This window comes from Oenanthe melanoleuca, chromosome 3, assembly GCF_029582105.1.
Source record: "Oenanthe melanoleuca isolate GR-GAL-2019-014 chromosome 3, OMel1.0, whole genome shotgun sequence".
In the NCBI taxonomy this organism is placed as follows: domain Eukaryota; kingdom Metazoa; phylum Chordata; class Aves; order Passeriformes; family Muscicapidae; genus Oenanthe; species Oenanthe melanoleuca.
This window is the reverse complement of record NC_079336.1, coordinates 95,121,063-95,144,806: the sequence shown is the minus strand read 5'-3', so window position 1 is coordinate 95,144,806 and position 23,744 is coordinate 95,121,063. Positions and strand designations below refer to the sequence as shown.

General features: G+C 43.1%; 1 protein-coding gene across 1 annotated transcript; it reads right to left on the bottom strand.

The window, feature by feature from the left end:
* Positions 1–320: 320 nt before the first annotated feature.
* On the bottom strand, positions 321–22,137 carry STON1 (stonin 1). The gene is made up of 4 exons (XM_056487029.1): positions 21,933–22,137; positions 10,131–12,113; positions 3,452–3,654; positions 321–3,078 (listed from the first exon to the last, which is right to left on the bottom strand). Exons 2-4 carry the CDS (start codon positions 12,097–12,099, stop codon positions 3,004–3,006), a joined length of 2,247 nt encoding a protein of 748 aa, XP_056343004.1. The 5' UTR covers positions 12,100–12,113; positions 21,933–22,137; the 3' UTR covers positions 321–3,003.
* Between the last annotated feature and the right edge of the window lie 1,607 nt (positions 22,138–23,744).

Here is a 23,744-nt window from a genome sequence, read left to right as displayed (position 1 = left end):
CACTGCTTATGCATCACAACAAGTTATAGCAACTGTTCCTCATCTCCAGTCCCCTTCCCAAAATTACAATTAGACTACTTGTAGCCCAGATTTCTAAAGCACTCAGAGCCCGTGTGTTTATTCAGTATCAGCTGATGTAACATTCATGGAAAATGTTAGCAACTAATCTTAAAGTTAAGAATATTTCTTCAGTAAGTTCAGTTGCTCAAGACAACAAGAAGAAAGGAGAAGCCTGGTTATTTCTGCTTTGGCATGTTGCAGTATAATAGGAAGTTAGAATTTGATGGCAGGGAAAAACATCAGACAGCCCAAATTTTCTTTCATTAAACTGCAGCCTATTTCTAAATATTCTGACATAAAGGTATATAAACATCAACTTGAGACTGAACAGAGCAATTATTTAATCTTAGGCTGCACTAATTTTCCAGTTTAAACTGAAAGCCATGAAACAGAGTAACTTTCTTTGTGTGGCAGTATTTCTGTGGAAAAAATTCCCTGTTATCCTGATCTAATTCTGATTAAAGTTAATCATGAGTCCTGCAAGCCTCAGATGAAAATCCAGGGGTTTGCAACACAGAAAAAGCCGTAGCTTGACCTTTTTATGTTACCGAGTTCAGTAAGTCTGAATTATCATTTGCACCTCAATACAACTCTCTAGCAGGAATGGTGGTCATTCACTATTTAAGCCACTCATTGCAAACCACAGCCTGTATCTTGAAGGGCCAACACAGGCTCCTTAAACACATCCTGAGACACAGCAGACACCTGAGAGCAGAAAAGCAGCCACAGCTTCTGCAGGACCTGTAACACCACCAGGTAATCAATGCCCAGGAGGTGAGTGCTGTGAATGGAGATCCTAAAAGGCAAGAGATGGAATGGAGATATTCAGGTTCCTCCTTCTTAAAACAGAAAAATAGGGGCCAGCTGGGCGAGACAGGTTTTGGAGAGCAACCACTGTTAACAGGTTTACAGAATTAGCTGTTTAATGCCAATAAAACAAGTCAGCCTTGGACAAAGGTAACTGCAGGTAATTGCAATGCATATTTTGCTTCCTCTATCTCACTGAGCAAAGAGGTTAATAAATATTGTAGCTGTAGTACAGCCATGGACTTGAGCAAACTGCAGAGCTTGCCACGTTGCTGAGTACAAACACTTTGCCCTGGTGGCAGTGCTGTGCCCCTTAGCTCAGCTGAGCAGAATAAAATCCAAAATTAAATATGAATAAAACACACCAAACATGACTTGAAGGTGCTAATAGCTTCTCTAGTCAAAGCACAGACAGAGAATGCAACAGCTGAGACATATTTGGATCACTACTGCAGCCCAACGCTCGCCTAGATTTATAACAATATAATCTGCTAATAAAAAGGGATATATAGAGAAGCCCAAATACTATAATAGTCTATTTGGGGCTCTGGCAATACAATAGCCATAAAAAACCTGCCCTCAGGACTTACTATAGAATCTATTACCCATTTCATTCTCAGCTTCTGAATGGGGGGAAAAGTTTATTGTGATGAACTAGGTTCATATTATGGTCTTCTGTTTCCTCAGACTGGTAATTTTCTCTGTGTATATCCCACATATTTCTACTTTTGGGGAATACCATTTATGTGTATTTTTTACACAGTGTTCATATAAACAGTTACAAGCTGTACAAAATATAAAGATATAAAGTGAGGCAGTGCATTTTTATATTTTTGTTCTCCACTAATTTTAGTTTGAAGTAAGGTTAATGTTAAGTAAACTGCAGCCAAAAATAAAAAAAAAAAAAAAAAAAAAAAAAAAGAAAGAAAAATAATGAGCATTTTTTAATTTATCATATTTTTTCAGACCTGGAATTACAGCCTGCAGAAATGGCAAAGGGGAAAATGGCTGAAGGGAAGTATTAGAATCTTTCCCTAAAGGCCAATTGTTTGTCGAAAACACAGTTAACACATTGACATTAGTGATTAGTAGCTCAGGCTGCCTGAAGCATCACAGCTTCATGTCTCTTGTGACAGTCCATTCCTGCATTATTTCCCCATGGAAAATGCCTTTAGAGCCAGGAGCATGCATGTCTTAAAAGTTGCTCAAAGCCACAGCTCCTGCTGTTTCCATACCAACATCTGGAACTTGCATCCTAAGGGAGACACAGAGAAAGCAGCAGCAACCAGGTTTTTCTCCAGCTTGTGGGGGGAAGTCTTCTCTGGTGTGAATTTTCCAAGTCTCATCAGATGAAATGGGCCTGGACTGATTTACACTCACTGAGAATCCAGCCCTTATCTCACTTGCTACAGTAGTGAAAAAGAACTGTCTAATGCTGGCACAGAAACTTCAGTATCTGACATATGTTTTTTTTTTCCCAAGAGATTATATTGAGTGAACCTATAAAGTGCTGAGGAGGAGATTGTTGTAGCCACAGGACAATAAAGAGCATTATTGCAGAGGACCCTTTTTCCCAATGTAATCACCCAATTTCCAACTCATTAATTGGTCGAGAATGTTATTTGGACTTGTTCTGCTCACATATATCTAGAGGAGTAAAAACATTAGGAACTTGTGTTTTCAGACAGCACTAAAAAATATAATTGGTCCTTCTGGACCTTACACAGGTGCTGATAGATCATAAGCACTCTGAAAGTTTTTATTACAGAATATTGTATATCCAAGTGACATGAACCCTTTGATTGGTGCCACTTAGATTTCAATACAGAGTGTGAGATCATTCCCAAGTGACAGATACACAACAGGAAAATAATGCATTAGTCAGTCAATGAAGTGCTCACATCCTGCAACTCTGACAAGGAGACCTTACTCATAGCAGGACTCCCATGACAGGAAGTTTACTTGAACACAGGCCAGTCAAATGAGTACTGATTTGCAGACTCAAACCCCTAAGCACTAAAAAAAGTCAATGACTGTGTTTACCCTAAACTAGGTCACTGCCCTTCTTCTAACAATAGAATTTCCTAGGTAAATTGATTCCTACTAATATCCTATGATGGTGCCTCCTGTCCTCTTTCATTGCATTAGGCAGTTGCCAGCCTTATCTGGGTCTTCTCCATCAAGCCTAATCCACTTCTTTTCAATTTCAACCTGTAGGTAGAAAACAAAAAGCAGCAGGTAGAATTAGCAAGTAATTGGACACTGAAAGTGTGAACTGCAGCAATGACATGGAAAAAAGCTTTGACACAAAATCAAAATATTTCCAGACCCAACAGATTTCAAAACCACTACTCCCAAAAATAGCTCAAATGAGGAAAAAAGAGCTGCATTCACAGTTCTGTTTTTCAGTCTCATCTTTGATCAGACAAGGAATTATTATTTAATGATTCTTTTGCTCAGTCATTATCAAAAGTACGTGCAAGATATGTTTAGAATACAAAGCACATTTTCTTTTCAAATACTATATGGGGGAGCAGGGAGGCAGAAGAGGAGGAAAACATGGAAAGCACAGCCCTGAGAATACCTGGCAATTGTAAAAAGCTTTCTGAACCACGTGCTTCTGGGGCTGCAGATCACTCTCTATGCCCAGGGACTTCACTTCTGTTCCTGAGGCACAGGTGTCATGAACAACAAACTGGACAGTAGCAAATGGGTACCAGTCAGATGGTATCTCCTGGTCTGATCCCAGTTCCAGTTTGTAAGACAGGCTGTGTGGATGATCCAAACCTTGGAAAAGACAAAGAAAGCCACCACACCATTAGAGAATTATCTTTTCTTTGTTTAGGTTCATCTCCCAGCAAGAGAGCACAGCTTTACCTTTTATAAACACAGAACTGTTATTATGTTATACAAGATTATTCTATCTTTAATCTTTTGCTACTTGGCATAAGGTGGTCCCTTGTTCATTTTCTGTCTGCTTCACCACACTTGTCACAGTCACTGCAATTTTACAAATTAATTTGCACAAGATTTACCAGATCCTTTCAGCTTCTAATTGAGAGAATATTTCAAATGTAGGGCTTTGTGGCTAGATTCAAACTATTTGATGGAATCTCAGTTTTCCCTTAAAAATGCATTTCTTACTCTCACAAAGAAATAAAAACTGGAAGGTCCCAGTGTAGCCAAGGCAGAGGTGCTGCCCTGTGTCCTATAACCCCTTTTCCAGAGCTCTCTGCTGTAGAAATTTTACTGCAGTGCTTATTTCAAGTACTACAGCTATCTTGTGTACCATCATTTATTACACTATGTCCACAGCAGGAAGATAAAGGTGCAGCTCAGAGTGCTGCTCAAACAAGATACATCCCACCTGCCAGGATAAAGGCTACCTGGAGTCCCTATCTAGCTTGGAAAAGAGCATAGCTCATTTCTTAAAGAAAAAAAAAAGTACTGCTAGAACAACTGTGGTGTTACAAAGCAGTCATTAAGGATTTGTGGAGCATATTCTGAATTACTTTAATCATCCTAGGGATGATCCTAAGGATCACTTGCTTCAGCATTTCTTATGTGTGGCAATGATAAGGGCAAGCACTTCTCCTGGCACACAGAACACCAAGGTGAAAGCCTGCTTCCCAAAGTAACTGGAGTCAGCAGACTGTGTGTGTGAAAGCAGGCTAATACAATTCAGTATAATGAAAAGAATCCTCTTCAAATTCTTCAGGGCAAAACGTAGCAATTCTGCATTTCTCCTTTTCTCCAGGATTTTAATCATCAGCATAGACAACTAACTATGCTTTGGCTGCAGGCACAAAAAAAAAAAAAAAAAAAAAAAAAAAAAAAAAAAAAAAAAAAGAAGAGAAAGGATTGACTGTATTTTGTCAAAGGCAAGCCTGGCAGTGTATATTTGGTTTTCATCCATTACATTGAAGTTCAGGAAATAATGTCCCATTCTTTATGCACTGGCTTACTTCAATGACAGGAATCAATTTTGTATCAGAATTGAGGAAATACTGAAGATGGAGTTAACATAAACTGAGCTTTATCCATCCCATGGGAAAAATCATGCTAATATTCCATATCCACAGGCTCACAGGCATTTTTTAAGGGGGGAAAAAAAAAAAAAGCTGCATCTCTACTGCTCCTAGGAGCCTTGTGCTGGGTGCCAGTCTGTGCTGCAGGTTTTCCCTGTAACATTACACAGACCTCTGGGCACACCTCAGGAGAGGATCCTGAAAGACACTGGAGCACAAGATCCCCAGTTTGCAAGGAGTGCCATGCCAGGGGCATGCAGCATGTGGCTGAAGTCTCAGGACAATAACACAAAACACAGAGACAAATAAAACTGAAACATTAAGAATTTTATTATGGAAACAGAGGAAGGAACAAAGTCAGAAATAAGGATTAACAGCCACATGCCAGCATCTTGAGAATGAAACTGGAGCATAGAACAGTGTGAGGAAGAGATCATGTTTCATCACTCATGCACCCATGGACAGGCAGATCTCTGCACCTCTGTGATGAGAACCTTGTCCATGATCTGCTGCTGGTCACCTCTTGCTGTGTCCAAGCCCATTTCTCCTGCACTAACACTCTCTTGGCTCACAGTCCCTTTTCCAGACTGCCTGGGCATGGTGGAATGAGCCTCTGTTGATGTGGGCCTCTCCATCCTTGAATCCTCCATCATCCCAGCAACAGGACACTGTGAGGAACATCCTGCTCCAGAGCCACACTGCAAGATGCCATCCCACCTGAACTGTGCTCCTCTTGGCTCCCAGGAGCTGCTCTCCTCTCCCATGGTGGTGCCAGGATGCAGTTTGGCAACACTCTTACTTGACCTGCTCTTTGTGCTGTTTGCTGGCTTGGGCTGCACAGACTGCACTGTGCCAGCCACAAGGGAAGCATCCTGGGGAGCACAGCAGGAACTGCAGCACCAAGGTGGCTTGGCCAGGGAAAAGGCACTCTCTGCCCCTGGGGCTGTGCTTAATCCAGGATCTGAGGAAAAAAAGGTTTGTTGCTTTGTTAATTTGTGGTAGAAGGCAACCAGCAGAGATCTAAGGGCTTTTGGAGCAAATTCAGAATTTTCCTGGGGTTTTTAGGGGGGAGGCTGATGAAGAAACAAATAGCAATGGGAATTGTCTAGCAATTTGTTTTGTCTTCTGAGAAATGGAATCCAGAAATAATCACTGCTTGGAATTTTCCTGGGCAGATATCAGATGGTAAGTGTTGGATAATAGATGTCCACTTGAGTCCACGTGGTAACCTGCAAAGGCAGAGAAACAGGTTTGGGATTTGGATAAGGATGCTGCCTTGAGTCCTCTGGAGCAGCCTCCATTGGACCTTTTTGTCTATGCCTAAAACACAGGGTTTCCCCCAGCCCATCTGCCTCCTGTACCAATATCAGAGGAAGGTACTCACCCCTTCACTTGTGGAGAAGCTCTTCTGCCACTGCTGGGCTCTGCTGGGACTGTAGAGCAACTTCTTCCCATCAGCTGTCAGACAACAGATTGACTGACCAGCATTTTGGAAAACACTGGAGATCCCCCTAGTTTTCACCTAAAACTGAGCAGTTCTTGTCACCTCTGCTCCATGAAACAACTGCTTCCCAGGCCTTGTGTTACACTGGAGTTAGAAGAAGAAAGAGAGGCTGTGTGTAGAAGATCCTTTTGCAAAGAAACTGTAATGCTGAAAAAGCCAGAAGGACAGCAGAGGTGGTGCTCTGGAAAGACAGGTGGGTTGGAGCAGGCACAGTGTGCTAAGGTGACACATTCAGAGCCCTGATATATTCAAGATGACATTCAAGCCCAGCTATCCAAAATGTGGCACACCAGGCACTATCAAGACATGACCACCTAGACTGATGTAAACAAACCACTCCTGACAGGCAACCAGAAAATTGTGGGGAGATTACTGAGCTTTTACTATCTAACTTATGAGACACAAACCCTGCAGTTTAGGTGTTAAGACTTCTGTGAATTGGGAGATTTTAGCCTGCCCTAATTTGAAAATCTGGCTCTTGTTTCCTAAAAGCATTCCATTCTTGCTGTCTCCAAAGAATACCAACAAAAAAGCCAAAACAAACAAACAAAAGATCAGTAAAACTATGAAACTGGTTTCCAGATATCATTTAGCATTCATATAGCATTTCAAAAGCAATTAATAACCTAACTTTGCACTTATTAACACTGTTCAGCCCTCTGTCACCTGTGTTAGTAGCATTCATGCAACCTTGATCTAAGAAAGGCTCATGAAGCAAAGCAATTAAAGCCAAAATGATGCACTGGTTATCTTAGTTATGTAATAATTCTATTTTTGCCAAAAGAGGTCCAGTTCCAAAATTCTTACTTTGAACATGAAAGCATAAACAATTACTAAGAACAGATTTACATACATTAGGACTGTTAGAAGTTAATAACTCCTGCAGCTATGTCTAAATGGTTACATTTATCCAACCTGCTGGGAGAAGTGCTTTGGGAATAGAGGAGTGGGACAGAGCCACCACCAACCACCAGCTCACAGTGGTGCCAGTGCCAGAAGGAGGTGGCTGGGCAGGGATGGAACCCATTTGATAAAGCCATGGCTTTGAGTTTCCACCTGGGCAGCTTAGAAAATAAGAAAAGCAGCACGTGGTGGTTACTGGGAACCACATCACCTCTCACAGCAGAGTCCATGCACAGATGTTAAAGGCAGTAACAAGGCTGCCAGCAGCTACAAACCCCCCCCCAAGCTCCAATTTGTTGTGTTGTTCAATCCCTGCTTCCTCAGTGGCTCCATGGTGCAGCATGAAAGAAGAAATAATCAGCTGAAGAACTCAGCTTTACACAATGGCTGGAGGATGGAGGCTAGAGGAGGAACTAGCAGGCAATATTACAGAGCTCAAATTTACACAGCAAGTGATTAAAGCACAGTGCTCACAGAGTTTGGTCTCTCCCTTGCTCCCTGGGAACTCCCTGGGAAGCAGCTGACACAGCTTCTCCACTGAGCAGTCTGGCCCCAGCACTGTGCTAAAATCATAACATGTTCTGTGTTTCCTTACACAAAGCTCCAGTTTCACCAACATACACCAAATTCACAGAAATTTCACTGGATCAGCCCTTCAAAGCCTATTGCTTTTTTTCTTTTTTTTTTCTTTTTTTTAAAAAATAATGCTAAATTCTGACTCCAAACACAACATCTATATATCCAAATAGGCATAGGCAGCTTTTGTCTGGTATTTCATGCAGCTCTCACTGACTTCACTTGGCCAGCACTTTTCCAAGAAAACACTTCAGTAGAATCCAATGGATACTAACATATTTCAGTGTCTATAAATGGATCCACAATATAACTGTAGGCAACCTTTCCTTCTCCCTTCCTTTTTTATTTTTTTTTTTAAGAAGCCTTGGACAAAGGCTTTTTGAAAGCAAAATCCTCAGCATATTTTTCCGCCTGCGGTAAACACATTATGAAAGTTTACATATTTCTATTAGTCTGACTGTCTCCAGACTTTTGGCATGCCTTGAGACAACTATTTTTAAACTCTTAACTGTTTACAGAGCACTTGATATAGAGATTTAAAATTTGACTGGGCAGTATTACTACCAAAATGGTTTTTTTCAAACACACGAACATTTCACAGAGACAAATGATTCTGCAGATCTCAGCTAGAGGAATTATTCAAATGTCAGAAGTTTAAGACACTGGTAGAAAATAATGTAAAGCTGTGGAATGCCTCAAAAAACACCCAGTTCTTTCTTTCAAATAACTTAAATCTGAAGTTAATTGTGGACATCAAATCTTCAGGTGAAAGAACTGCAGGGAATTCAGAAGACTTATAATCTTCTTTAAAATTGCCTGAACTGCTGACTTGATTTTACAGAAGCAAACCTACATTAAATAGCAAAGAACACTGAAAGCTACCCAAACAGTCCTGTAAGCCTTGGGAAATCACATGGGTCATAGCAACATGTGCAAACCCTCTGAAACCTGGAGAACAGGACAGGGATTTTGAAAACCTGAAGAATCTTCTTCTGCCTTCTCATTCTACACCTCTCCATCAACTCCTCTGCCTTCCCTGTCCATTTTCCAGTCTCCCCAGCCCTCTCTGTCATTGCTCTTCCCCCACCATTAGTCCTGGGTTAGCAGTAGAATGCCTGAAACTGGGACTTAAGAAGGTAAAATCTTTTCTGGACATTTTAAAGAGGCAGTTAGCCCAGACAGGATAATACAAGATTAGGACAATCCATATGTTATGGATATGGATTGTCCTAGTCTGTATGTATGAGTAGCATACACTCACCCCCACTTTAAAAGTACAGATTTTACGGATATTTTACATGAAATGCTTTAACAGGTGCCCTTGTCTTACACAGATCCCCAAAGCCCCAGGTACACATAATGCAAAGGATCAAGCAAAGGATCAAATGCCTTCACTCTACAGAACTTGCAGCAGGATATGGTATTCCTCAAGAATTTTTATGCCTTTAGAAAAGTGCTATGAAAAGTGCTGGTAACATGACTAAAAATTGGAATTTTAAACCCAAATATTTGTATTTTCTTCTCCAAAAAGTCATGTTCTCTCATTTAAATTAAATTAACTACTTCTGCATGTGCAATTAAAAACTGTAGCTGCTGCTACTGCTACAAGTTTTCAGTGAGGTACCACCCCCAGAAAGAAATGGGAATAAAGTGGGAGGAATTTTTTGTGAGTGCAGTTATTGCCATGAATGTACAATGTCAATAGACAAACCCATGAACAGAGGTAATAGCAATCAGCCTTTGCAAAAGCACTCTTGCCTTCCTACAGCAAATCTAACCTCAGCACCTTCTAGTTCTGTATCACACCTACCATTTCTTAAATGATGCTAGAAAGCCAAGACGCAGCAGTGACAACACCAACTTTTGTATCAGCTGTGTGATATTGGGTGAACAAATAATTTTAACAACTTCTGCTTCCCACTGCACCCATTGCCCAGCTGGTACATGGGAAGCATAAACCCTTCCCTCAGCCTTACTGCTACAGACTTGAGATTTACTCAGAATGATCAGCTCTGCTTCCACGATACCACACACTTGAAATGACTGACAGTACATCTGCCTCTATCAAATAAATTGAGAAAACGTGGTTTAAAGAAACTGACAGGTCTGTATTCTCTTTTTCCTAAAACTTGACTCCAGCTTCTACCAACAGCATCCCACAGATAAAAACCCAAACCACGACAGCTGATGGAGATGCACAAGCACAAACCCAGTGAGGGCACACACCCAAGCCCATAGCACAGATTATTTACTTGAATTTTTATCTGGAAGCCTGTCGATCTTCCACACCACGGCCCTGTAGGCACTCTCATATTTTGCTGTTCCAACAGAGACTTGGATTACGGGGTCGGATTCAACCTCATGCAAAGCCCCAAGGCACGCTCTCCTATTCATTTTTGCTTTTAGGGACTTCTGCCTTTGGAGGTTCATGGTCCAAAGCGCTTTGATCCACTGTGTGGGAACAGGAAAGCGTATCATAACATTTTCACAGTGTTTCACAGAGGGTGATGAACGTGTCAGGATCTGAGCAGCTGAAGACATGTTTATGAAAGCCTGAAGTTCAATGCAGGCCCCCTGAACCACCACTGCAGCCTTCACAGAGAAGGGAAGGTCTTGCCCATTGTAGGGTGTCCTGAAACGCATCAGTTCCAGCCTGCAGGCATCTGGGGGTGTAAACTTAATAATCCGGGACTGCTGAAATTCCTGTGCTTTGACACAGCTGTGGAAATGGCAGTCCAGAATATCGATCCACTTCTTCTCCTGCTCCCTGTCACAGTAGCGCTCGTCCCTCCTGTGGAGCTGCAGGTCGTTCAGGGTGAGGAAACACTCGGCGCCGCCGTTCACAAAGCACAGGCAGTAAATGTGGGTGATGACCGCGCTTTCTGCCAGCTTCCCTTCTGCCTTAGTGACTTTCCCCCAAAAGTTATCCACTATTTCCAGAGTCATTTCTTGCTCTTCATAATTCCTCTTTTGTCTGGGAACAGGAGGAAGTTTCATGAGCTCCTCCTCCACTGTCATGAGGAAATCAGTGAAGTCGTTGTAATCTGTGGTGCCCAGCTTTAACATCTGCTCCACCTCTGGCTCATGGACCACCTCTGCTTTGGGGTGGTACCTCCTCTTCTCCATGTAAGACACACACTCAATCTTCACAGTGTGGATTTTTCCTGAGACATTGTAGCTCTCCAGTTTGGGTTCGGACAGCTTGCACTGCGGCTGCAGCTGGAATTCCTTGAAAGGTTTCTCCAGGCCCTTCTCATAATACATCTGCAACACCCCTCCAGGCAGGACCCTCAGGTAAATAGGGCCCCACTGCCTAGATGACATCATGTTCTTCTTTTCAGGAATCCTCAGCATGAATGGCCACCCATCTGATTTCTGGCTCCTGAAAAGGCTGTGTGGGATGGTGTGGGAGAGCTTGTGCCAGGCATTGGTGCTGGAGATGGGTGGGTTTTCCACAGCCTCACAGCTGTCAGCTTGCAGGTGTTCAAGCCTCTCACAGATGTAACTGAAGGAGCCCTGGTTAAGGCTTTTCTGATCATGACATGCTTCTTTGTCTTTGGGATGGCACCCACTCCTGTCAAGCACTTTGTCCTTGCTGTGCATGCTAACATTAGCTGGCGACACGCTGAGGGAGCATCCTTCCTTCCAAAAAGGACTGGAGAAAGCACAGTCACTGTGAAAGTATGGGAAATGTCCTGCAGCCAGCTCCTCACAGCTTCCTGGTGGGTTAGGGCTTCCTTCACCTGCTGATTTGGAGACCAAAGCCTTCCCTGGATGGTCATTAGGGGAGGGGTTCAGAGGAAGGCTGCTCAGTTTCTGCGAGGCTAGGGACGAGCAAATCCCGGGGGATGGAGGAAGGTTAACATTTGATGGCCATTCAGGGATGGGATACAGCATGTGCATCCCAGACTTTGGAATGCAGGGGTTTCCTGGGTAGTCTCTGGTAGGTGTAGTAAGTGGAGAGTTGCTGGGGGGTCCAGGACTTAGGTAGAAATCAACTACAGGAGATGAGAGCGGAGTGCTGCCTGTAGAGGATGACCTACTCAAAGACTCATGAACACTGGACAGGTTGAGCTTAAGGCCATTTGGTTTGCAGCTGCTCTGATTGTTAGCCAGTTTCTGAGGTGACTGGAAGAGAGGCTCATCATCAAAGGTGACCCAGTTTGCTGGATTTGGGGAACACATCTTGTAGGAGAAACTTGAGGTACGTGCACAATGCATCACCCGCAAGCCATCTGTGAAGGAACAACAAACATGATTCAAATCAAACTCAAATCACACAAAGCTCAAATTTGCAAATTCAGTGTATTTTGTTTTACATGAATAATCTGTGATAGCTGTGTAGAAACAGACAAACTGCCCATGAACCCCACTGCTCTCCCAGGTTGGGGACTGAAGTGAGTTCTAAGCTCTGCAAGCTGTTCAGAGAATCTGATGTTCAGAGCCTCTCAATCAGAGAGAGCAGAGTGCCCCACAGCAGTACAGGACTGCTTAAATAATACTTTCAGCTTCATTATATCCTATATATATTACAACATAATACTATACAGCTTATGCATCACTTTGAATATGCACAGAGATTTTCCATACTGGGCATCTCCTCTGGGTAAGGTTTCCCCTCCTTCCCCCATCAAAAAACTCCTTCATTTTGCTAAGAATGGTGTAGCTGTTTCCAAAAATAGAATCAGGAGGGAGAGAGGGGATTATTTTTTTGATGAAAAGCTGTAGCAACTCAGTGCTGATGGCAAAGGTACACATGCTGCTGCCATCAGGGCAAAAACCAGGGCAGAAATCTCTGTACATCAGTTCCTTCAACCCAGGCTTATGCTTTTGGAGACTGGACATGTTGTAAGGAAGCATTGGAAAGGCATTAAACTTTTAAACAAGAAGTTAGCCCTAAGGATGAGCAGTACATTCCTGCTGAGTAGACTGCAAGCCTCCACCACAGACAAAATGCTGATGAAACACAAGTCAAGGCCAAGGAACAGCACTCACATCTGCCAAGCACTGAATTGGCTGGTGGCCTGGAAAAAGGACAGGTCTTTAAACCAATTAATAAACTACACTTCATCAAACAAAGTGTCTTTGGTAAGGGGCTCAGCTGGATGTCCTCAGAGAAGGACTACAACCAGTAAATCATTAATCTTGCCTTGGTGGTTCCAAAGTGTGTGCAGAAATTTAAATGCTCATTGCATCCTTATGCAGGGCATGCTGTCCCCCGAGTTTTTCCTCCCTGCTGCTCCTGCCTGCTGAGGGAGCAAGCCAAAAATTGCCAGTGCCTGAGGAGGGATGGAGTACAATGAAACACCAGGGGGGCACATATAAACATCACTCACTTGACAGAAACTTACTCTTGTTCTGTCAGAACACATTCCCGTTTGCCTGAAAGCACAAGGAAGGCAGAGTTCATACAGACAACAACCACCTGCATGTACATTACTCTGTTAATTAAGGTCAGCTAATGATGTCTTAGAGCTGTTGCCCTCCATGCACAGGCAGCCACAGCCAGGCTGCTTAATTGCACAGCACTACAGAATCACATAACCATAAAAGCCATTTTTATCTGTAACATTTAGAGAACAGTTCACTTCTGGGCATGCTACAGTTGAGCCAAGTGAAACTTGTGCTGCAAGTCTTTATTTTCATCATTGCTCCATTATTTCTGGGGCAGTCTGAAGCCAGTAAAAAAGTGCCATAAACTGTGGCACAGGCTGCTTACTCTGAGGCTGAGCAATGGAGAGCTCTAGATGGAGGAGGACTCTGGTCCTTCATTAGTTTTTGAACTCTCGACCTTTTTGTTCAGAAAAACATTTGCACTATGCTAGTTATTTTATAAGCACTCTAATAGCCACTTACAGAAAGAGAGAGAGAGAGAAAAGGAGCAAACAAGTACAAATTACTATCATAGCTCAGACACACACAACTACCAGTGTGTCCTTCACCCACACAATCACTTCATCATAAAGTGCAGCTTTGGAAAGAAAAATCACAGCTATTTGGTCTCTGACTTGGTCATCATATTTCTCCTCCCTTCTCCTCCTCTCCCTCTGGTCACCACCACGGCTCTTTCAGCGTTAATTATTCCCAGAGATGAAGTTCCAAAGTTTTCAGCCCTTTTTTCAAAGCTTCATTTGCTGAGAGCAGCTAATGTGATGCTAACTCAGGGCGTGGCTTTTTCCTGGCACAGCCGGGACACTGGGGCAGCCTGGTAGACAAAACACAGGGATCAGCTTCAAAGGCTGCCATTAAAAACTCCTCTGGCATTTCCAAGAGATAAGGAATGGCCAGAGAGAGAAAAAAGCACGCTGTGGATGGGAGAGAAGCCTTTCTCTGCAGAGGGGATGCTGCCACAAGCCTCCAGTGTGACCACAGCCATGCTCCAGGGGCAAACCACACAACACTGAGATGCACCAGTGGAAAAGAAATCATAAAATCGGGTGCTTGCAATAAAGAACACATGTGCAGACTGCTTCCCTTTCTTGTTACAGATGGAGATTTTCAGAGTCCTTTATTATTCCCAGATGTTTGGGAGTTTTTTTTCCCCCAATGTCTGTTCTTATTCACTTTTTAAAATGCAATGTTGCAGATTATTTGGCAGGGTTGGGGTTTTTTTTCCCCATTACAAAACAAAAAGATGTTTGAACTCCACCTGTCAAACATTTAACTTCAGTCAGTAAGTGTCAATGAAGAAAACCACTTTCCCAGATGGAAAAAAGTGGAAAAAACCACTTTCCTCTGCAGTCACAATACCCTGGCTGGACCTTTCAGAGGCTACAGCTTCCACCTCTTGTTGCTGTTGCAGTTACATGGGAGTTTTTTAAAAGAAAAAAAGATGCTGATGATAACAAAAACACACATTTAAAAAGTGTTGAAATAGATTCAGCAGTTCAGTAGTTCTCCTACTGTTGCTCACAGATGCCCAAAAATGACTACTAGGAATGGAGGAAAAAAGCCCAAATGATTGGATAATGTAATGCTAATAAAAGGAAATGCACTCTCTTGTATGTTAAGGATAGTACCATTCATCCAGCATTTAAAAAAAAAAAAAAAAAAAAATCAGTCTTATGCTGCTTTACATCACTTTACATCTGATTCTTTTACATCTGCACAATGCAATAAAGTAATGCTTTCAATTTCTGTTTTGTCCTAAACCATGCTCCAAATTCCTTCCTATGAACTGGGACATTCTTCCTTGAAATCAAACTAAAATTCAGGCTTCAGGATGGATGTGTTTTGCCTCCAAAAAGCAAAGGCCCCCCATGGGACCCACATGAATGTAACCCAAATGCTTTGGGTAAAAGGAAAATGATAAAGATCCCATTGATCACACACATGATATGTGGCCTGTGACATTTAAATTACAAGCAGGTGTGGTGTCTTGCTCAGATATGAGGCAGGAAATACATTTTTAGAATATTGAAACTGCCAATGAAAAAGCTGGCTGAAATAACAGTTAGGTGCATTAATTCCAGTGAACCCAAAAGCTGCAACTCATTTCAATTCATCCTCTTCTGCCTGAAAACAATCCTCCCATTTATCAGATTAACACAGTCCCTCAGCATTTAATGAGCAGTCGTTGCAGCTTAATTTCTTCATTTTGATGCCTTGAGGATGGAAGGAAGAGAAATCCTACCCTATTATTGAGAGATTTCATAGGCTGTAGCTATCACTGGGTCTTTTGTTGCTTCAGAAATCCCAGATCAAATCTGCAGCAGAAATACAGCTCAACTTTCCTGCCTTGCTGGGGGATGCTGTTACCTCTTCCTACACTGAGCACTAATAATAACTCCCTGCTCACTCTGAGGTGTAACTCCAGGTTTTGGCACTTTCAATCCAGAGGCACCTTCAGGGAGCTGAGGATGCTGCTGTGTCATCAGCAATGTCCCCAGCATGCTGACAGCACCTTTGTGTCACCTCCCTCACAGCAGCAGCCCTGGACCCCTGCACAGCTCACTCTCAGGGGTCTGCCCCAAAATTTGGCACCAATTAAAACCCTCAAGCATGTCCCCTTCTGCTCAAATGCAGAGGTTCTTTTTTAAAACATTGGAGGAGCCTGTGGTCAGCTCCCTTCTGCAAAGCATAAAGCAAATAAATGCAGTGTTTAACAGACAGTACTCACAGAAAAGCATAATTTTATAAATACATTCCTTATTGCCTCTCTAGCTCCAGGGACCATTGCAGCTCCAGAACTGTTAAGCTACAAATCCTCTATAAACAAATTATTTTTGTAAATTTTGTATTTTTTGTACCAAGCAGGTACCTTATGTGTGCCATTTGTTCAGTGAGGCTGTACTGGGTAAACACCAGCTTCATTACTTGTTCCAAGCTCAAAAAACCCCCCAGATTTATCTACACACAGTGTGACAAAAGAGTTAAATAATCCCTTCCAAATAAGCTGAGCTCTTCACATGAGCTGCTCTGTTTGTGGACAGTGCCTGGTCATTTTATTTCCACCCTTCCAGAAAAACTATGGACCCCATACACTACTACACATCAATTTTATTTCCAGGAGCAAGGTTGTCTGCTGCATACAGGCCAGACAGAAATTTAATGCAAAGCTCTGCATCCTGTGCATGCTGTGGTGAAGCTGTCCCATAACCACACCATGAGTTGTTGATGCTCCTTTTACAAACACCCATACAATCACTCAAGTTTTTTGCCACAGAGGTTAAAATTCTCTGCAGTTTAAGCAATAAAGCACATATGGGATATAAAACTCCCTAAAATGTTTCTAAGCCCTTGTGATATCCAAGTAAAACATGGCAGATTTATCTCTGTGTTTTACAGCCATATTCTTTGTGTCACTGTTTTGGTTATTACTAAACTCTGAAAAAAAAAAAAACCAAAAAAACTTGAAGCACAACTTCTACATAAAATACTGCTTGATTTATGATGATTTGCCTCAAGTACTATATGTGGCTGCACTTCTATTTAACTTTGTATTTTCTATCCTAGATACACAAAAAAAAAAATCCAGTCTATACTTCTGAAAGAAACGTAAGCAAAAGCCACAGCTGATGGAAATGGGCATTTCTTGGCATTTCCTTGTATTTGGGATATGGATTAAGCCTCCCACTGCATTACTCATTTTAGAAAACAAGGAACTGGTGTAATAGTCAAAAATACCCTGACTTCAAAATGCAATGTGACCTTATATTTACACTGCTTGCTCTCTGGGGCATAGGCACAGCTGGGAGAAGTTCAGAGCTTGCAGCTAATCTGTTGAATTTGGAATTCCTTCCTCTTGGCCCTGAGAGCTGGAGGAATTAAAGCTTTCAGCTTTTGACAGCGTGCACCTCCCTCTCACAGGCAGGGTTACAAATCAGGGCTGCTATTTGAAGGCACTAGCTTGAAAAAATTGACATTTTTAAGGGTATCAACACAACCCATCACAATTCTCAGGGTCACACCTTTGAAAGGCTGAGCTGATATGAGATGCACACCAGAGGGAGAACCCATGGGAAGCTCCCAAATGGAAAATGAAAGAAAAGCAGCCAGAGTCACATCTCTCTTAACCATTCAAGCCTGCTCAGCTGTGGCTGAGTGGGATGCTCCCCAAAGAAGTAGCTCTTCTTGCTGACAAGAGGAGGAGGTTGGATGGTGAGCATCTTCCACTGTATGTGAAAATTGCCACGGACAATCACTCAAACTCAGCTGTTATAACTCCTTTTCATGTGCAGATCCATTCTGGGAGTCCTTCCCTAACACTCAGATGTGAAATCATTCCAAAGCTGCCTTGAAAAGACAACAAAACATCATGCATGACTGCTCTTGTGTGCAACACCATCAGCTTCAGCCTCTCTTGCCATGCACAGAGTGATTCCCACACCCTGCCTCACCCCACTCAGCAGTGAGTCACACCAGCTTTGTCCTGCACTGTTTTCTTAGTGGGGAACAGGAATCAAGGCAGAAAATCATGGAGACATTTTACTGGAAGTGTCTGCATGATTTTAGAGGTAAAAAAAACCCAAAGGTATTTCCCAAGGAGACTGAGAGATTTTTACAAATCATGGCTGCACAGCCCCATGGGATCTGCACTGTCATTCCTCACAATGATTTTTTTGCAGAGCTTGTTATCAGGAACATAACTTTCAGAATGAGATAACATAAACTAAATGGAATAAACTAAAAATATTAATTTTAATTTTTTTAAAGGAAACTAAAATAGAGATCCAATTTATGTGCCACCAGTAAAAGATACTGGAGTGCAGACCTGAAGCTGCAAAAGGGTCCTCTTACCCCACAGTGCACCTCTCTCACCTAAGGGGTTTTTTCAGCAGGTCCTGCACTACCTGCTGTGACTCAGCCCATATCCAGACACCTCACAGAACACATGAACCAGTGAATATAACAGCATGGAGAAAGAAGTCAGGCAAAAATCAGCTTCCATCTATGAAACATCCAAGGATCACAGGCTTGCAACAAGCACTTTAACTAAAAAACAGTTTTCCCAAGCCACAGCTACATGCAACTATTTTGTTTCAGCAAGATGAAATAACATCACACCACAAACTGCATAATTCTGGTACATAAAGAAGAATCATATACAGGTACACTTAGAACCTGTTTGTCTTTCCTTTTAATGCAACCAGAGCAATAAAAAACATATTTATCTCTGGCTTGTCTGTAAGAATAGCTACCAGGAGTACCCAACATGATTCTGAGCATCTTTCTTGGGTACACCAGTTCTGACTTCTCAGTCTGTTTGTGCAGATGAGACCCAGCAGAGTTCCATCCTGGATGTCCAGCATTTTCCTGTTCACTGGGCAGATTCCCCATCTCAGAAGGTGGCTGACTGCCCCAGGTCTCACTAACACAGGTCTAGGGGCCTGTGGCTCTGAGCATCTTTGGGCTCCAGGCTGGGAATTGAGAAGGCAGGACAGGATGGATCCCTGCTCATGCCCCATTTGCTGGCAAATGGGATGGCCAGGGAAACCAAAACTATCAAAGACAGCAGAAACAGTTTACCAGCTCAAATTAGAACTGGATTAAATCCTGAGAACCACAAAATGGTTCTCTATGTTTTAGTGAGCATCTTTAACAGAAGAAAGCTTGTTCTTCCTAGAAGAAGTAACAAAAAGCCTGATGAAATCAATATTAACTACTCAGTGTTGTTATTCTCTTCCTTCCTGGATATCACAGTGCCTTCTCAGACACACCACTTGTGTGCAAGAGGTGACTGCAAGGTGTGATGCAAGACATGATTGCATCTCCTCAAAGCAAAACAAAGTTACACATAGCAGTGTATTGTGAAAACTTCTTTGTTTTCCTAATGTTAGAAAGTGCTCATGGCAAACCTGTGACCCTTAAAAGTTTTTTAGCTGGAGGTTGGTTTTTGATCTGTGATGTTACAGTTATTTCCTTCCCATTACCTGCACAGACAAGACAGGTAAATCATATTTAATTCACTTCACACAACACACCTCCCACAGGGCCCACCCACACTCATTTCCCTGGGCTAGTCCTGCTTCATCCTCTGAGCCACACTCCTCTTCTGCATCACCACAGTGATGGCACAGCTTATACTCCACAGGCAGGTTTCAGAGAGCCCAGGGACAGCAGGGATTCATGTAAACTGTTAAACTGTTTATTGACACCAGCTGACATTTTACCATGCAGAGCTGGCCTAGAAGAGACAGGAAAATAAATCTGTTTTTATTTGCAGTACTTCTGCAGGTCACTAAGTAAGTGGAATGTTACTGCATCTAGTGAAGCAATTTTTAACTGTGTTTAGGAAACATGTTATTATTAGGAATGCATGCACATCCCACAGAAGTGCTCTGGCCACAGCAACTCTGCACAGAGCTTTGGCAAGTACTTTAACATCCCAAACCTCTCCCTCTCTTCTCCCCCTGGGCAGAGACAGAGATTTATCATGGACTAAGAAGCAGCTGAAATGCAGTTATGGGTGCCTGTCCCACTTCTGTAATAGTAACAGCCTTTTTTTTTTTTAGGATTAAGCAGCTCTCTGGATTAAAAAAAAAAAAAAAAAAAAAAAAAAAAAAGCCTATTTTGGCACACAGATCACATATCAAAATATTAAGCTGGCTGTTGTCAGAAAGAAGTTTAAGTCTGGTCCTCTGCTAGTGTTTGCAGTGTCCAAGGGAATGGAGGGATGAAATGCCACAAAGAATACACAGTACAGAACACTTCAAAACTCTTGCCACTAATCTCAGAGTGAGTAATAAAAGGTAGGGAAGCTAACAGAAATACTGTATTTAGGAAAATCACTGAACAGCATAATAGTCCCTTTTTTTAAAAAACTTAGTTTTAGTTCTGAGTCAGATTTTATATCTGCCCTTAAAACTGCCTCATGCTTTGGTGTCCAACAAACACATGGCAATACCTCCCTGGAGTATAACCCATGACATAAGATTTGCAGAGGTCTTCTAAACATGACAAGTACTGTCTGACAGCTGTCAGGAACATTTTCTGACAGAACAGCTCTCACCCCAGCTGTGGGATACTCCCCTTCTCCATGCTTTAAGGCCTTACAGGAACACTAGCACGAGGGAGAAAATGTGCCAATTAAATCCTTATTCATTTGGATACATGTATTTTTAACAGCAACTGATGACAGTCGTATCAGAAAGTGTAATTCATGACACAGACACTAATAAAAGCCTCCTATGGGTTGCTCTCCAAAAGCCTTTTAAGACAGACATGTGGGCAGGCTGCTTTTCTGAAGCAGAAGGTGACAGCTTATATTTACACCAATCAAAAACTGAAGAAAAGGAGTGGTGACTAGAGGGATATTGATTACAAAGTCAAACACTGCCCAGGATAGTGCATCTCTGTTCTCATGTTGATGTCCACACACAGATTAATTTACAAACCCACACTAACTTCTTATTCAGAGATCATCAACAAGATGGACCTTTAAATTTTCAAATCCTAGTAACTTTTGAAGTGGTACAAAATAAAACTGACTTCATATTCATGAAGAAGGAAAACAATCAAAGCCGAGCATGAAGCCAGGACCTTGTACTGCCTTGGGGCAGCCTTTCCCAGGGGTGTGATTTACAACTCCAACCAGGTAAATACAATCTGGCCACGCTCCCTGTTACACAAATTGCTCCTAAGCTCAGCCACAGCTGGTTACACAGCACAGTGCTCAGTTCTCCACTCGCAGAGAAATCAGTCAGAGTTTCTCCACCTCACCTTAAAAACACTGGGGAAGTAAAGAATAGTGTCACTTTCACTTGGGTCCGTAAAAAAGCTTAGTCGGCAGTTTTCTCAGCCCACAAGCATCAGAACAGCTACACATTTTAAAAAACCTTACTGCAAAGCCCCCCTTCGGTGAGCACTTACCTAAAGACAGAAAGGGGATATTTTCTGCTTTTTTTTTTCATTTACACTATGCTCGAAAGTGCATCCCCGGGACCCGCACTAGGGGCACATATGGTCAGCGCAGTTTAAACATGCCAGTCCTGCGCAGCACATCCCTGCATCCGCTCCGTGTGTTTTCCCAAAGCCCTCCGCCCCGGCTGGATTTATGGGAGAGATTTCCGCAGCAGCGCTTTCAAACACCGTGACCCTGCGCGCATACTTTAACAACATCAGCCGAACCGCTAGGAAACGTGAGAAAGGCTCCAGGAATTCAATTCACTTCAAGAATTAAATAAAAACACTCCTCGCTCGCCCCAGCCTCCTCCCTAACAAGGCAAAAGTCATGGGAACGTGAATCCCGCAGGATGCCCGGCACACAAACCCTCCCGATTTCCGCCGCCATCCAAAGCCCCGGGAAAAGGAGGAGAGGAGAGGAGAGGAGAGGAGAGGAGAGGAGAGGAGAGGAGAGGAGAGGAGAGGAGAGGAGAGGAGAGGAGAGGAGAGGAGAGGAGAGGAGAGGAGAGGAGAGGAGAGGAGAGGAGAGGGGAGGGGAGGGGAGGGGAGGGGAGGGGAGGGGAGGAGAGGGGAGGAGAGGAGAGGAGAGGAGAGGAGAGGAGAGGAGAGGAGAGGAGAGGAGAGGAGAGGAGAGGGAGAGGAGAGGGAGAGGAGAGGAGAAAATTAAGAAAAAGGAGCCAAATATTTGGTTAAAAGTATCACGTTCTTACACCAAAACAAAAGAGCCCCATCCACCGGCCCGTTTCAAGCCAGAACTTCGCGGCCGCGCCGCAACTCCCGGGAAAATTCCACTTGGGACGGAGTCGCCGCCGTGCCCCGCTCCTCCGGGCCGGTCCCCGGGGCAGAGCCGCTCCTTTCCCGCTCCTTTCCCTCTCCTTTCCCACTCCTTACCCCCCCGGTGCCGCAGGGCCCGCCTGTCCGGGCCGGGGGAGCGGCCAGCACAGGCTCCGCCCGGCGCATCCCGCGGGAGCGGCAGCGCATCCATCCCCGGGGATAGCGCCTGTCCTCCGGGCGGCACGGGGCTTGGGAAGTGTTATAAATGAGAAACAAAAGTCTCGGGATTCAGCAAAATTTAGATTGCTTTATTTTATATAGCCAGAGCCAGCAGAGCTGGGGAGGCAGAGGGGTCACAGCCCCCTCCATGCTCCATCAAACTTTGGTTTGCAGCTCCCTTTTATAGCATGGTTTCCTTGTAGTCATCAATAATTGTTATTTTTTTGTTGTCATAATTCTGCCAGGTAAGCAGTGGTGGTCCGTGGGATCGCTGGAAGACGTGAGTCTCTAGACAATTTGTCAAGTCCCACAGATAACCATCTGCTCTTGGTAGATAAGGAAATGGCAGAAGTCAGGAAGTCTGGTCTTAGGGATAGGCTGCAATTGATTACACAAAGGCAGGAAACCTGATTTTGCAGAATCTGTTGGGCTGTGTGAAAGCCTTGTTTATTGAGAAACATAATATTCTTAACAGGGGGATTTAAAACAAAATTATTTAATCATATACTTTCCTTTCTTTAGTGTCATGCTTCATTTCAGACCTATGTATTTTGGTTTATACAAACCCCAATACTTTTATGATTAATGCGAACCTTTTATCAATTATCACAAGAAATACCAGGATAACCTGCAGGATTGTACAGCTGTGTTACCTTAAAGTGACAGAAAGTCCTTCTCGTCCATTCCCCTCTGCACACACCCACCAGGGTGCACAGACTGCTCCAGAAAGGCCAGAACACACAGACAGAATGTGGAGCATGAAGAGGGGAAACCATCCATAAAACCCTCCAGAGCATTCCCAGGGACAGGGAGCAGAGCTGCCAGGGATTGCAGACACCCAACTGGCCCTGCTGAAAGGCTCTCAAGTAGCAGGGACAGCCCACTCAGAGCTCCAGTTTCTTGTGTAATCCATCCAAAATTCTTTGTCAAGCATTATACATCCATTTCAGCTCCACTGCTTTCCAGTGGCTGAAATTTCCCTTGTATTTTAATAAGGAAGGACCTCCTCCAAACTGGTTTATTTTGTCCCAGTAATCTCCCCTGTAAAGTTTTCTGTGAAAAAGAAGCAATCCTACCTCTGTTTAATGCATGGAAAATACTATTCAGGCTCTGTCTGCATTTGCAATAGGAGTGTTCAGTACAGTTTTCCCTACAAATAAATTCTTCTGTAAGCTTAACACCATTTTGCAAAAGGCACTGGGAGGAACATGGTCATTCATGGATTGAAAAGTTGTGTGTTTATTACCCTGATTTTTAAAAAATCCAGAGCCAAATTTAGCAGGGAATTTTTTTCACCATAATTTAGCCAGTTACTTGCAAGCCAGTGAATTGTCACATTTTCCTCTCCACCTACCTCCCTCATCCCAGCATGGCAGCCCTGGAAGTGCCAGAACAGCATCCCAGCCTCTTCCCTTGGGAATTCCATCCCTGCAAGTCTTCTGCCCTTGAAATCCAGGCCTGGTGTCAAAATTGTATTTCTATTAAAAATTGTATCTTCCATAAACAATACAGTCTTCTGCCTTTTCCCA

What these genes read in the sequence shown, in the direction of transcription:
- STON1 (XM_056487029.1), bottom strand. Translation starts at nt 12,099, where the DNA reads ATGCATTGTGCACGTACCTCAAGTTTCTCCTACAAGATGTGTTCCCCA. An exon ending in GCTTCCAGATAAAAATTCAA is followed by an intron (nt 3,655 to 10,130) that starts GTAAATAATCTG and finishes GTCTTTTCCAAG; the next exon opens with GTTTGGATCATCCACACAGC. An exon ending in AAGCTTTTTACAATTGCCAG is followed by an intron (nt 3,079 to 3,451) that starts GTATTCTCAGGG and finishes TTCTACCTACAG; the next exon opens with GTTGAAATTGAAAAGAAGTG.